Below are 16,981 nucleotides of genomic sequence, written 5' to 3'. Positions count from 1 at the left end.
ACATCAGTCATAAGACTACTCAAAGGACTGCAGTTAAATCACAATGATTATCCTGTGAAAAGGAATCGGGAGCCTGTTACCCACAAGGGCCACAGATTCTGTCCGTAACTCAAGAAAAGAAGACCTTGTACATCCTTCTACCCACTTACTACTCAAGTCACTGTGCAAGTTACAAAGAATTAGCTCTTGTTCTCAAGAGTTCCCTGAAAATTTCCTTGCAGGACAAATAAGGGAATAACTGGAATTCAGTTTGATACAGTCAAATTACTTTGCCGAAGCAGGCATTTTCTATCTCATAAGCCCACTTACTTTTATTTACCAACCACTGCATCATTATTTACATTGTTGAATATCAAATTTCAGGTTATATGGCCTTACATTCTTGAAAGTACCTCAAGTAGTAGATGTAAAAGTAAAAGCATGGATAGAGAAAATAATTCTGCTCAAATAAGTAATTTGGTAACATCTAACTGTCTCTGTTAGAAGTAAGTACTTTAGAGTAAGACTGCTCACTCTGGAATGCTTGCTCTGTCATGTGCTACCTAGATGACCTTGGGAAAATCAGCTTCCTATGCCTGCAAAAGGAAGATGATAATAGTACCTTCCTGGTGAGGGTTAATGAGCTAAGGTGGTCAAGTGCATAGGAAACTACCTGGCACACAGTGAGACGTCAACAGTGATAGCTCTTGTAACTGCTACTTTGAATAAAACAAATCTATATTTACTGTTACAAAACGTGACTCTGATATATTTAAACAGAAACAAAATCAATATAATAATCTTAGACGAGCACACATTCTTCTACACAGAAGACAATATAGTCAGGAATTAAACACTTCAACATAAAAGTTCTGCAACAATGCTAAGTAACATTTTTGTTATATATGAGGAAAACATAAATGACAAAAAGGCAATTAATCACAGAATAATTTGCAATATAAGACTAATATTTAAAACTAAACTATTCCATGTTTTTAAAGCGATTAAATAGGGATTAGGGAATAATCTAGGGTACCTTCTTTCCTAACTTGGAAACAGCATGATCTAAATCCTTTGTGCACACAAAGCCTCAGCATTAGCACTTCAATTTGTCTACTTCATCTGGGTCAACAGCATTAGAGAAAGAACTCAAAAAGGAAATTGAAGTTTAGGAACTTCCACAAACACTTAAAAAGAATATTCTGGAGGAATTTTATTAGGCAAGAAAAAGGGAACTGGGTAGGCCTTTGCAGACTTGCAATACCCTCTCCCACTCTGTTACACTTCCAGCAAGAAACCTACATTAAGGTAATGGTTCTCAGCCCTCAGCATCACCTGCAAGACTTGTTTAACCCCAAACTGCTAGGACCCCAGCCTCTGAGGTTCGGCAGGTCGGGGTATACTGATGGAGTATGCACTTCTAACATTCTCAGGTGATCCGATACTGCTGATCCAAGAAACACAACTTGAGAAAAAACTGTTTCCACTACTAGTAAGTTGTAATAAAAGAGCTAGCAAAGGAAAAGATACCTGAAGTCATAAGCATCATCATAATGAGTTAGCTCTGAATTTTAGTGAATACAGATAACTTCCTTTTTAGATTCATTATTTCATTCATTTCTTCTAATTTCCAGGATCATGTCTGATCAAGCTTCTCAGCTTAAGTAATCCTAGTTATACTACTGGATTGTAATACACACTACTATCTAATTAAAGCCAGAAGCATTTTCCCTAGTTTAAGATTTTTCCATATTTTACAGGTTTCTGTACAATTTAGAGGCTTCAGAATTGTGTAAATACTGTTCTTGGAGATTAAATTTAAATTAAATAGAAACTTTAATTAATCTATTCAACTAATTACATGTGTATATGTAAATATTTACTGATTACCTTTACTCAAGAGTAATGGACCAAAACAGACATTTCTCAGTGAGTGAATCCCTATAAGATATTTTACAGCTCTTTTCTTATAAAATGTAATAGAGCACTAAATGATGCTCTTACACAGCATTCTGCAACTATAATTTAAATATTCTAATAAAGGGCAAAAATGTAACATTTTAACCAGCAAGACATCAAAAGTTTTAAATACAAAAATCATTATCAAATAATACTGCTAGATTTCTCCATCAAACAACAAAAATATTCTAAACAGAAAAGTTTTGTTGCTACTTTTTTACAGTGAAGAAAATGGACGTATAGATTCCTCAAAATGTGTTTTAAAGTAAATTTGTATAAAGTATGTGATCTTCATTCTTATACAATTTAAATTCTCAAAAGAAATGATATAAACATAAATCTTAGCTTTATATCCTCCTCTCTCACCTGGCAAATAACCACCAATTACAAAAAAAAAAGCATACTATGCCTGTATTGCTAATTCAGTTCTCATTTAAAATAAACACACAGTGTAAAACTAATTTATTAAATTAATTTCTCAGTTATTTGAAAGTTTTCATTTATTCAAAAAACATTAACTTAGTCTAAGACATTTTGTGCAGAGAAGTAATACAAAGGTAGACAAGATGGAGAATTTGCCCTACATAGTCTCAAGTGAAGTTTATAATCCTAACACTCTGTCTAGTAACTTCTTAATATTCTGAAAAGTTCTTGGTGCCTAAATAGAGAATTTCTCAACTCTAGGCAGAAGTGCATTCTCTCAAGTGACTCATTCCTCTCTTCCTCCTCTATTCTTTCTCGTTCCTTTCAGTAACACTAATTATAATTACGACGCTATTTTGACTTTGGCTATTTTTCTTGATAGTAAATGCAAATTCTTTTAAGAAAGAGTTATTTATTTCCATGAACAAAATTACAGTTACAACTTGGGAAATTTATCAACCACTCTAACAAAATGACCAATGAAAGGAAAACAAAACACTCAAAGGAAATAATAATGCTTTAGATAAAATCCTATAGCTGCAATCTGTGGATTAAAACAATATAACTTAAAACACAGAGTTTATTATTTTGGTTTAAAAAACACAATTATGTATTGGCTTTTACTGATATTAAGGAAGTCACAATTAGAAAGATTTAGATATTCTAAGAAATTTATATGAATAAAAATATAAATAATCCATGAGAGAAAAAATATATGAAAATTCATGGCTGCAAGTATCGAATTTTACCAAATGTAACTGACCTTGATACATATCCAAGGCCAAGGCAATTGCAAATACATGAATGAATAGGAAAAAAAGTAAGATTTTTGTCTCCTGTTTTCTAAATGAATCTCCTTTAAAAGCATGTTTCACATCCAATTGCTGATTATTTTTATTTTAGAATTATTACTTTAGAATTATGGAAAAAAAATAATTCTTTTATTTAGGACCCTCCTTACAGAGTAAGGGGATGAAGAAGTTTAACTGGATGAGATATTAGGAGTTACATTACATTTGACAAATTATTTATAACTTAAAAATTATAAGAAAACTAAGTTTTCCCATGATGTAATTAAAGGACAGAGTAAATAGATCTGAGAGTTCAGTTGAAAGAAGTGATTTATAAAACTAAGCATTTCAATGCCTATACAAATATAGGATGGTAAGCAAGCTAGCTATATAAAATAATTTGGATTGCCACCTTCAGGAATAGGTTGATTCTCCTGCTAACAACAACTAAGAAAGCTGGATTAAAAAAAAAAACCCAAACTAAAACATATCTCTGAGGACAGTGGAGAGTTAAGACAAAGATCAATTGATCTTTACAGAGAAGAAGTCCTAAAGAGGTGATTTGGTTATTTGAGCCACTTTTCTCATATGGACATTGGAAGAAGCAGTTCAATGAATAAGCAGTTGGAAAAAAAATTTTAACAAACTTATGGCAAAAAACTGACATTTAAGGTTTACTAAAAGGGAGGAAAGCTTAGAAAAACCACTGTGATTCAAGTTGTAACTCTGTAGAACTACACCCTAAAGTAATGATGAACCAGAAAAAGACCAGCCGTATAACTTTGACTGCATTATGGTCATCCAGGATTGCTACTGCCTACCAAAAGCAAATGCAAATTTTTTTTCTGGGGGGAAAAAAGCCACCATTTTTTACCTTTAACATCTTTCATATACTAGGCTGTTCACACTGTAATAAAAGCAAAAGATATTAAAGAAGACAAGAATATATTACTGAACATCAAGAGAAACACAAAATCACTGAGGTAGGCCTAAGAGAAGCCAAATAATGAAACAAAGACTAAAATATCTCTATCTCATACATATATGAGATTTTATATATATATATGAAAGTTAAAGACAATACAGAAAACTGGAAGAGAATATTATAATAAAAAATCAAATGTAAATTCCAATACTTACACAAAAACTGAAATTAAAAACTCAGAAGATTAGAAGCAGCTAAAAACAGAATCAGTGAAGTGGACTAAGGTTAAAAGTAAATACTAGAATACTGGAGAGAGAATATAGATAGATAGATGAGAAATACAAAGAGTGTCTAATATTTGTGTAATTAAAGTCCCAGAAAAGTATAGACTGGTTCTGAAGCAATATTAGAAGAGATAATGGCTAAGAATTTTCCAGCCACTGATGAAAGTCATCAAATTTCAAAAATGAAAAGCTCTACATATCCCAAGCTGGATAAATACAAAGAAAAATCAAAGGGCCTGAGTGTATCATAGTAAGACTGCTAAACACCAAAGACAGAGAAAATCTTAAAAACAGGTAGCAGGGGTAGAAAAGGCAGGAGAGGAACACAGAAACAGCAATAAGACTAGAAGTCACCTTTGTTTAAAAAAAAAAAAGGCAATAAAGGAAAGAAAGCACCAGAAGAAATGAAAGGCAAAAGAAACTAAATAATATCTTCAAAGTACTAAAAGAAGTATCTGCAAACCTATACACTATATTGGTTCAAAACATCCCTCAAAAAATAGAGGTGATTTCAAAGATTTTTAGCCAAGTAAGAACTGAGAGAATTCATGAGTGGCAGGCTAAATAAAATACTAATGGTGTTCTTCAAAAAGAAGGAAAATGATAGCAGATGGAAGTCAGACATTCAAAAAGGAATAATGAGCAACAAAAAATGATAAATATTTGGGTAAATCTAAACACATGTTAACCAATAAAACAGTAACCACACTCTCTCGTGGCATTTAAAATTTTACATGCACACACGCATATATACGTATGTACGACGAGTGTGTTTGCAAAATCTGGACTAAATGAAGTTAAACTATACTAAGACCCATGCAGTGCCTGGGAAGAGGACTTATACAAATCAAGAATTAATGTTGCACTCTAGAAGATGATCACTTAAAACATTATTTCTCAAAGTGTGTTCCCCAAATCAGGAGCACCAGGATCACTTAGTGTAACGGTTAATTTTATGTGCCAACTTGACTGACAACAGGGTGCCCAGATATCTGATTAAATATTATCCTGAGTGTGTCTGTTAGGGTGTTTCTGGATGAGATTAACATTTGAGTGGGTAGACTGAGAAAGCAGACTGCCCTCCCTAATGTGGATGTGCCTCATGCATTCAACTGAAGGCACGAACAGAACAAAAGGCTGGGTAAGAGGGAACTCCTTCTGTCTAATAGTTGGTCTTTGCCAGCCTTCAGATTCAGATGAAACATCAGGTCTTCCTGGGTCCTGCGCCTGCCAGATTTCAGACTGGAACTTACACCAACTTTTCCTGATTCTCAGATCTTTAACTGGAACTACATATTGCCTTTCCTGGGTCTCTAGGTGCTGACTGCATATCGTGGGCCTTCTCAAGACTCAGGAGATTCACTGAGTCAGAACTCTGGGAGTGGGACCTAGCAATTTGTTTTAACAAACCTATGTAACTTTGCTGCATGCTGATGTTTAAGATCCACTGCACTAAGGAAAAGATAATAAGGTATAGCCTTCAACCGAACAATGGCTCTAGTGAATGTTTGTTTCTTAATGGGAATATGAATAAAATTGATTAGTCACTGCCAAGAATTAGAAGGAAGGAAAGAAGAAGGAAGGAAGGGAGGAAGGGAGGGAGGAAGGAGACATAATAAATATCAGGAATATAAAGGAGGGACTTTCTTTCAGATAATATGAATGTTAAAAGAATAAGAGAATATTATAAGCTACTTTATGCCAATAGAATCTACCAAAACTGATACAAGACAAAAACAAAATCTGAGGAGATCTGTAACTCTTAAATTGACATTTTAATTCAAAAACTTTTCTCAAAGAGGAAATTCAGGATCAGATGTCCTTGCATGTGAACTCTACCAAGAAGTTTAGGAAAAAACAAACACAAACAAACAAAAAAACCCACTAATCTCACATGAGCTCTTCACAAGATAAAACAGATTTTATATCACAAAGAAACTGGATTTCTTCCAGGAATTAAAGGTTTGTTTAGCATTTTTAAAAAAGTCAGTATCATAGGTCATGTTAGCAGAAAAAGGTGAAAAACCACATGGCATCTCCGTGACCCTCACAAAAAAGAGATAAAATTCAATACCCATAATGACTGCAACTCAGTTTATTATAAGAACATGAGAATTATTACATTTGACAAAAAAATATCTCTAGTCAGTAGACAGGAAGCATCATAGATAATGATAAAATGTTCAAAGCTTTCCATCTGAGATGAAGAAAAGAATGCCGTTCTAACCACTTCTATAGAAAATTGTATTGGAGGTACTAGGCGATACTTTAAGTCAGCAAAAAGAAATAAAAAGGTACAAGGATTTGTGTAATGGGCGATTTAACTGTCAATATTCACAGAGCAAATAACTAACTGTCTACATACATGTTTATTTAGAAAGTATTATAGGTAAGTTAGGAACAATAAGCAGTTAAAGGTTTCAGGATATGAGCCCAATATATTGAAATGAATTATATATACCAGCAAACAATGAAAAATGAAATTTATAAAATAAAAATTTGTAACATTAAAAAATATCAAATTCCACTTTTCACCTTGACGGGGTAAGATGGTCTAGAATTACCTACTGTGCTAACAACTAGAAAATTGTACAAAATAACAAGAACAACTATTTTCATATAAAACACTCAGTAAAATATCACAAATTCCAAGGAAAGAGAAACAAATGAGGTGAGTTCCACCATCACTAAGATTTTCTACCTGAGGCATTTCGCATATTAGGGCAGATACAGAATCCAGCAACCTTTCTGAGTCAACAAGACTAAAACTGTAGTTCAAGCAGGCCAGGGTGAATAGAATTTGGAGATACAGTACCCAAGAGGAAGGCGCTACGGGGAGAGAAACAGTTCTAGTAATTTTTGGCTCAATAACAATCTATGTATGTGATACCTGAAAGGTCCTAAGGGGGGAATAAAACAACTTCTGAGGAAAGAACAATTTTGGAGAAGTTGTAACAGACATCTGCATCTCACGCAGGTTCAAGAATTGTCTGTGTTCCCTCTGGCCAAAAAAGAGAGGCCTCGTTAGATACACTGAGCATTCAGGAGAAATTCGGCACACTTTCTCGGTGTGGCAAAATTAGCCCAAGAAGAAAGGCCACCCTACGTCTGCCTTAAAAGATCTTAAATATACTTCATGAAGAAGAATAGTCTTTTGAACAAACGGTACTGCAGCAACTGTACACTGAAAGGCAAAAAAGTAAACCTGGACTTAAACCTCACACCTTACATAAAAATTAGCTCAAAATGGAACCTTGACTTTAAACTACTAATGAAACCACAGAACTCTGCAGATGACATAGGAGAAAATCTTCAGGACTCAGGGTGAGGTGAAGAGTTCTCAGACATGACACCATGATAAGTTACATTACAACAAAAATGCAAAGTCTTCCTCTGCCAAAGACTCTATTAAAAGGAAGAAACACACAGGCTACAGTCTTGGAGCAAATACTTGGAAACAGCAATTCTGAAAAAGGACCTGTACTTAAAATACTGAATTCTCAAGGCTCAAAGTTAAAAAGCAATCTAATTATAAAATGAGAAAAAGACATAAGCAGACATTCACTGAAGAGAACATACTAATGGCAAATAAGCACACAAAAAGATGTTCAGAATCATCCATTAGGAATCGCAAATGAAGACCACGATGAGATATCACTGCATACCTACCAGAATGGCCTTAAAAAAAAAAGACAGCACCAAATGCTGGCAAAAATGAGGAGAAACTGGACTATTCATTCATTGCTGGTGGGAGTTTTTTTTTATAAAACTAAATAGGTACTTACCATATAAGCCCAGTAATTTCACTCCTGGGCATTTATCCCAGAGAAATGAAAACTTACGTTCACATAAACAAGCGTTTATTGCAGCTTTTTTTGGTAAGAGCTAAAAATTGGAAAAAATCTGAATGTCCCTTAGTGGGTGAATGATTAAACAGACTGCCATACATCCATACCATGAAATGCTACTCAGAAATACAAAAGGAACAACACATTAATACACACAACACTCGGATGAGTCTCATGGCATTATACTGAGAAAGGTCAATCTCAAAATGCAGCTTTGGAATACTTAGGGATCAAAGAAGAAATTGTAGAGAAACAGAAAAAATACTAAATGAGAATTAAAAACAATATAACTAAATTTGTGAAACACAGCTAAAACAGTGCTTAGTAGAAAACTTATGGATTTAAATGCTCCTAATAGAAAAGAATAAATCTAAAATCAAAGATCTAATCAAGGATTGGCAAATGTTTTCTATAAAGGGTATGATACTAAATATTTTATGATTTTAGGCCATACTATCTCTGTTGTAACACTTAACTCTGCCATTGTAATGTGAGAGCAGTCACAGGCAATATATAAACAAATGATGTGACTGTATTCCAATAAAAATTTATTTACAAAAAGCTTACATATAAAGTTTATGATGGCAAGCAGATTTGATCCCTGGGCTGCTGTTTGTAGAATCTTGATCTAAGTTTCTCTCTAAGAATCTAGAAAGAGAAAATCAAGTAAAACTGAAATAACTAAAAGGAAATAAAAAGAGCAGAATTCAATGTAATAGAAAACAGAAAAAAAAATTTAATGAAACCAACACCTAATTTCTGGAGAGGAAATTATAACACTGAAAAATCAATAGTTATTCTAATAATGCTAAAATGAGAAAAGGCATAAATGAACAAAATCAGGAATGAAAGAGGGAACACCATTAGATATCCTACAAGCATTTTAAAGTAAAAAAATTATGAAAAATTTTATGGCAATAAATCTAACAACTTAGATAAAATGGCTGAAATCCAAGAAATCACAAATGACCAAAACTGATGCAAAAAAAGAAAAAAGAAAATCTGAATGATCACTTATCCATTAAAAAATTTTAATTTCTAAAACTTCTCCAGTAAAAAAATTCCAGGAAGAAGATGGCTCCAATGGTGAACTCTCAAACATTTAAGGATAAGTGACACTAAAGCTACAAGTAACATTATCTTTCACTAGATAATATTAGTATGAGTTGAGAAAAGTCTACCAAGTCATAGCTTTTGGCACGATCTACAATGGCTACTAAAATTAGGTGGATTAAGCAAAGTTGCAAGATATAAAATCAATATACATAAGTCAATTGTCTTTCTATATAATATCTTTCTATATACTAAAAACACATGATTAAAATCTTTCCTTTTTTCTCAGTTCTACTGAGATATAATTGACACAGGCAGTCCTCAATATGCTCTCTGTTAAGAAAAATTTATTGGCATATTTTATCATTTTATACAAGTGGAAACATACAGAATTTACTCATTTCTGTTTGGCTTCCAAGTAAAATGCTGAATTTAGAGAATCATCAAAGAGATGAAAAAAATAAATTAAAAAAGACAAAACTAAGCACAAGACCATTACAGTGAAAGTTATAATGAGCTGCTGAAAGAAATTAAGAATCTTAATGAATGGAGTTACAATGTTTGTAGATTGGAAGACTCACTATTATTAAGATATCAAATCTCCCTAAATTTAATTAAAGATTCAATATAATCTTAATTAAAATTTCAACAAGATTTATTTTTTAAAAAATTGTCAAGCCAATTCTAAAGTTTATATAAAAATGCAAATTATCTAGAAAAGTCAAAGCAATTGTAAAAAAGAACAGAGTTAGAGGGCTTATTCCACCTGACTTCAAGATACGCTATCAGCTATAATAATAAAGTCAGTGGAGTATTGGCATAAGAACATCCACATAGATCACGAAATAGTATGGAGTCCAGCAACAGGTCTACACAAAGACGGTCAATTGATTTTAAACTAATGTGCGAAGATAATTCAGAGGAGTTGAAACACTGGTATACATACTGATTAAAATAAACCCCAAACTTTACCTCATCATACACACCAAAATTAAGTGAAAATGGATCACAGGCCTAATCATAAAAGTTAAAACTACAAAGATTTTAGGAAAAAATATAGAAGAACATCTTTATGATCTGGGGGTACGTAAAGTTTTCTTAAGACATAAGTTCACAAACCATAAATGAAAAGACTCTTCGAAACAATGGACTTGGTCAAAATTAGAATCTTCCTGTTCTTAACACTTTAAACAAAATAGAAATAAAGCCTCGGAATGGAATACCTGACAAAGGACATATATTCAGGACACATAAAGAATGCTTACATTTTATAAGAGAACAACCTTATTTAAAAGAAAAAAAGCAAAAGATTTCAACAGTACATTAACACATTAAAGAAACATTCATCTTTAATCATTAGGAAAATGGAAAATAAAACCAAATGAGATATGATTATGAAGCAAAGTTTAAAGTACAAAGTTTTAAATTAAAATATTTGACAATACCAAGTGTTGACAAGAATGCAGAACAAAAGAAACTTCACACATTGTTGACGGGAATATAAAATGATAGAACCACTTTGCAAAACAGCTCAGCAGTTTTTATAAAGATCATCCTATACCTCCATTCAACCAGCAATTTTACTCTCAGTTATTTACGCAAGATCATATGTATGTCTACACCAGACATGTACTCAAATGTCCATAGAATCTTTATTTATAATAGCCCCAATCTGGAAAAAAACCCAGATGTTTATCCACAATTGAACAGAAAAATAGTGGGACAGCCATATAATAGAATAACACTTAGGAATAAAAAGGACTGGACTACTCATGAACAGAAGACATGAATGAACCTCAAAATCTCAAAAGTTGAACAAAAGAGGGCAGAAACAAAAACAGTATATTTTATGATTCCATCTATGTGAAACCCTAGAAAAGACAAATTTAAATTGATATTAAAAAGCACATAAATGTTTGCCTGGGGAAGGATAGGGTGAATTACATATGGTGCACAAGGGAACTATCTAGGGTGATGGATATATTCTACATCTTGATTGTGGTGGTGGTTATATGGGCACATAGACTGATCAAAACTCATTAAAGTGTACACTCAAATGAGTATTTTTTATTGAGTTACAACAATATAAAAATGGTCTCAATAAATTTAATTTGGAAACTACAGAAATGAAGATACAAACACAAAATAGTATAGTTCTGAGAATACACCACATAAGGAACATGTAAGACTTTTACATAATAAAATAAAAATCATTACAGGGAAATGTTTTTTTAAAAAACTAAAGAAATGGAAGGAATATAAGATTTTTATAGTCTGTAAGTCACAATATTGAAAGAGATCTATAGATGAAATATAATTACAGTTGCAATAGATTTATAAATTCCATTCCTTTCCAAAACCCCAGCAAGTTGTTTTTAATATGGACACTGACAAACTGATTCTAAAATTTAAAGGGAAATGCAAAGTATCAATAAAAGCTCAGGCGTTCTTGGGAAGAAAAAAAAAAGAACAGTATGGGAAGACCTTACTGATTCAAATACTGATCCATATTAAACCTCAAGCTAATGATGACAGTATGTCACAAGGGTAGACAAACAGACAAACTGGGCAGAACTGAGTGGCAAATCAGAATCTAGTACACAGGGACATCGGATTTGTGACAAAAGTGGCAAAGCACTGGAGACAGAAGAGTTTTTCAAATAAATGCTGCTGGGTCATATTGACATCCATCTTCCTCCTACCTTCATAAAATGCACAAAAGTAAATTCTAGATGAACTATATAGCTAAATATAAAAAGTAAAAATAAAGCAGTCATAAGATGAGGTAGGGAAAATGTAGGAAAAAATTTCATCTACAACACTAGAAGCACTAGAAAAACAAAAATTTGATAAACTGAGTCTAATTAAAACTTACAACTTCTATTGATCAAATCAGATCATACAGATAATAAGAAAAGCCACAGAATGGGAGAAGATTTACACATGGCATATAATTATCAAAGGGCTCATTTTCAAAATGCATAAAGAGCCTTTACAAATTAAGAAGAAAACAAATAACTCAAATTTTTTACATAAATGAGAGATTTCAACAGGCAAATCACAAAAGAAGAAAGAAAAAGAACAGTAAATAAGTAAGAAGGTGCTCAACCTTGTTAATTATTAGGAAAATGCAAACTTAAAGTATAATGAAATGCCCCTACACTTCCACCAAAATGGCTAAAATGTAAAAGTGACAATATTAAGTATTGTTAAAGAGATAAAGACTTAGGCACTCTCATCTGCTGCTAATGAGTTAGTAACCTTACATTTAATCACTTTGGAAAACAATTTGGCATTATTCAGTAAAACTGAGCATGCACAAACACTATGAATCAGCAATTCCACTCCAAGTCATTTACCCAACAGGTATGCACACAAAAGTGTAGTACACCCAAGAGTAATGTACAAGCAGCACTGTTATGTAAGAAGCATCATTATTTGTAATAGCCCCAAATGGGAAAATTCCAAATGCCTGTTATCAGCAAAATAAATTAATAAATTGTAGTATACATCCACTAAGGAATAAAAATGAACAAAATTACTGCTACATGCAATACAGATAAATTTCATGAACACAATGTTGAACAAAAGAAGTCAGAGACAAAAGGATACATACTGTGTAATTCCATTCACATAAAATTTTAAAAAGACAAAACTAATCTAGTATTAAAAGTCAGAGTGATGAATTTGAAAATGAGCAAGAATACTGACAGAAAAGGAGCACAAGGTGGGGACTTTAGGGTACTTGCAACATTCTATGTCTTGACTTGGGTGATGGTAACATGACTGTGTTCATTCTTTCATTACGTTTTTACACTGTAGTTGTGTGATCCTTCAATTAAGAATGTGAACACACACACATACTATGTGTATGTGTAATTTAACTCCAAGAATGTGGGCCAATCTTTTATAGGAATGCTCTTTGATATGCTACTACAAATCACTTTTATCTATTAATTACAATAGAAAAGATAATGTTTGGGTACTTAACTTCCAATTATATATGTTATATATAACTTTGCAAAATTATTTTGAAAGTGTTTACTTTAAACTTTTCATCGCCACCCTAAAGTTGCCTAATTTTATCATGGTGTCATGTGTGAATGTTTTTAACATTATAGGAAATGGTAACATGTGTTATATGACAATGGATTATAAACTCAGGAAAGTCAGATCTTGAAAAATCTTTCAAGAGCTCTTAGTTTATAGACTCTGAAATATAATAAATAATTTTTATATAATGAATGCTAAAATATCAAAACAATGAAAGTATGAGATGCAATCACAAAACACATAATTAAACATTCTGAAGAATTTCTTAACTGTATCTTTGTATTTATTGTATACTGTGTTACTATTTTTGAGGGGGAAGGAAAGGGGTTAAATAAGTGAAAAAACAAATAGTTATATATACCTCATGTTTTCAGCCGAATCTTCTGGCATTGGAGCAACAGTTTGCACAGCTGGAAGGTTTTTGCTGGTAGCACCATTCACAAAACTAGAAGAGGAGGAAGAGGAGGAGGACCCTGAATCCACGGCACCTGTTTCCAAAATAATAATTTTTAGCCTTAAATATATTTATTTAAAAATATTTTCATTATATCATTATTCTCTAATTTTGAAATAAAATCATCCAAATTTCAAAATACCATTTGGCAATTAAAAAATCATATGGCCATTGGTACACTAATAACTCTATATAATTATAAATAATTGTTACTGCATTAAAATCCAGTTTATTTACTTATATTACTCTAACAAAACTACATATTACAAATGGAGTATAAATAAAAGACATCAACAAATGAAAATAATTTTAGATAAAATGAGGCTGATAAAACAATGCAAATTTAGATGTGAAAATTTATCCGTTTTTACTGCTATGTTGTAATATTTTTAGTTTTCATCATCCAATATATAATTTACAATAAACTATCTCAGCATAAATTTGTGGCACTGCAGCATCAAGTGCTTGTTTTGATAAAATGCTTGTTCAAGGAGGGCTATAACCAATACAATTGTACCTGACTTTAAAATAAGGAGTTCTCCTCAACAATATGAAGATGCCGTTTTAGAACAGATTTTCTGTAATACACCACACTTACATGGATATGAAATAGCCATGGAGTTGAGGGACACCTAGTGTTCCTAAATATTATCTTTATCTTATCCTACACTAATTCTTATAAAACTAGGATTTCCACAACACTTATACAATGTGTATGTGCCAAAATCTAAACTAGTCTAGGTCCCAGTTTACATGTTGGCCCTCAATTTGTGTGTGTGTGTGTGTGTGTGTGTGTCTGCATGTATGTATTTTTAAGGAGAACGTTCATTACTTACATTTTTCATTATAATATATGCTTTATACTATCACTTGCTACCACCACTTCCTGTATCTATTACTAATTCATAAAATAGAAATTACAGGAAAATATTATAACTTGTTCCAAATAAAGATAAAAAAGAGATGATTTGCTTTTTATTTACTTATCTTTTAAAAGTTAAGGATTTAGTCAATAAACATCAAATGTAGATTTTTTTCCTATTACATGCACATATTTTTAAAATCTTAACACTTTTTTGAGTATACATTTTGGTAAAAGAAAAACATTTTGACTCCAATTTCTAGAATGCGAAATAAAGAGTAAGACTGTAAACAGGATAGAAAACACTTTATATAAAGTCTTCAGACAGGTCAGATACAAATATTTGTAACACATATAAATCAAGGATTATTTATATTCTTTAACACAATTCTATTAATGATGTTTACTTGCTAGTATAAATATGTTTGATAGTACATTCTACTTACTACACCCCATATATATGCTGTTCATGGTATGTCAGACTCAGGTGGTATGATAAACAAGATAAATACAGAAAGTACAAAGAAGAGCTATGAAATTAATAAAAATGGGAATAATCTAAGTAATGATATTAGATGGAAAAGTTCAAGGCTATACAGTTTGGAGAAGAGAAGGCTACTGCTACTATAGTCAGGGAAGAAAAGTCAGGGATCATCTTGCGTTGTATAAATACCTAAAATGGAATCACAAAGATTTGGGTAAGGATTTATTTAGCTAATAATCAACAGGAACATTTCTGGAAATTTACAAAAAAAGGTTATTTTAGGCAGGCTTTAAAAATTTGTAGTGATTTGGAATTTTTTGTTCCTAGAATCATGAGGAAAATGTTGGACAATGAATTGGATATAATCGTAATATAAGTATACAAATTAATTCAGTGGCAAACAATGGTTCTTATTCACATGCACTTTTATCAAATTGAGGCTGTAGCATATCATCAAGGTTCTTAGGGGAGCTTTGTAAAAAATATACATTAAGTTTCAACCAGTAAGTGTCACTAAATTTATTTTCTCTCATTAACATATTCAGTATACCTTGATATTCTTGATACAACTTATTAATTTCTAGATATCAAATTTCAGTGTTCAAATGATCTTTTGGTTTTGCTCCCCAAATATCTCTCAGCAATCTGAGTTCAGCCTGAAAGTAAACAGCATTGTGTTTTGAGAAGACTCAAAACAAAACCCATTGTGTTCTTAAAATGACCAAAAAGTACACCCCAGAACTAAAGACAAATTCTGAAAGATAACATGAAGAATAACCTTCTTAAAGATTAAGATAATCTCATATGATCAGGGTATTTTTAATTTTGAAGATCAAAAGCAGAAAAAAAATGAAGATATAGAGAACAAAGAAAAAGATGAGGTATCACAAAAATAGATAAGGACAATACCTGTTGTATTAATCATACTTTTTGGTGTAGCTCCAGTAGCAGCAAATATATTAGAGGCACTGCCTGTTGGCAGCCCACTCCCAGCAGCAGTGGCTCCTACAGTGGTTACAGCTAAACTACCTGGAGGTGGCTTCTTAACAGGCACAACAACACTCCTGCAAAGAAATGATTAAAAAAAGAAAAGAAACTGACACATTGTAATTGATCATACGGCAATAAAAAATTTTAAAAAAAGAAATGATAAAAAAATAACAAACATAAGGGCTAAGATGAATTCTAACCCTGCTATAGCAAATAATCAGGATCATATTTTCTTTTCTTTCTTTTTCCTTTTTTTTTTTTTAAACTCCTGATTCCAACTGCATTGGTGAAAAGGATATGGACTTTAAGGATAGAATGTAAAGTGTATTGACTACTATAATTCATTTGGCAAACATCTACGTAGCATTTGGAGTTTGCAGACCTTTCTTAAAATGACGTGCGCTATAATCATGAATCCTGGAAAACTGGAAAAATGTGTGCTCAGGTTAGAGTATTATCCATATTCATATAAGGATTTTTGTGCAAACTGTATATAAAATGTCCATCTTATCTGTATTATACTCTCCATGTGGAAAACAATCATAAAAACATAACATTTGAAAGCCAAATTCTGAAGCTTCTTTATAGTAAAGCTAAATACTTTAAAGAAATATAGTAAATATAGTAAAGAAATACTGATAACATCTACTGGCATAATATAATTAAACTTTGTTTTCCTGAACAAAATCAAGTTGCTTTTCATGGTAGGAATGCTATTACAATGAAAGACTGAGAGGATACACTAGATACACTATACATTTTGTTTAAGTTCTATTTAGCTTTTATACCTTGACTTTGTGAATCTATGAGTTGAACATTTTCCCATGTTTCTTTAGCATATTTAAATAAATTTCATAAAAATATTTCTGAACTTAA

General features: G+C 32.0%; 1 protein-coding gene across 6 annotated transcripts in view; it reads right to left on the bottom strand.

Annotated features, from left to right (window-relative positions):
- Positions 1–16,981, bottom strand: part of NBEA (neurobeachin) — a 540,106-nt gene that overhangs the window by 326,357 nt on the left and 196,768 nt on the right. For 3 of the 6 annotated variants that reach the window (XM_072976118.1, XM_072976119.1, XM_072976121.1), the window contains exons 31-33: positions 16,025–16,179; positions 13,677–13,803; positions 8,777–8,857 (exon numbers count right to left, since the gene is read on the bottom strand). In XM_072976118.1, coding sequence (XP_072832219.1) covers positions 8,777–8,857; positions 13,677–13,803; positions 16,025–16,179 — 363 coding nt within the window. The remainder of the gene's footprint in view (positions 1–8,776; positions 8,858–13,676; positions 13,804–16,024; positions 16,180–16,981) is intronic. The other 3 variants (XM_072976123.1, XM_031684632.2, XM_031684631.2) reach the window with 1 other exon arrangement.

The sequence above is a fragment of the Vicugna pacos genome, chromosome 14 (genome assembly GCF_048564905.1).
Source record: "Vicugna pacos chromosome 14, VicPac4, whole genome shotgun sequence".
NCBI classification, from domain to species: domain Eukaryota; kingdom Metazoa; phylum Chordata; class Mammalia; order Artiodactyla; family Camelidae; genus Vicugna; species Vicugna pacos.
This window is presented reverse-complemented; position numbering and strand designations above follow the sequence as displayed.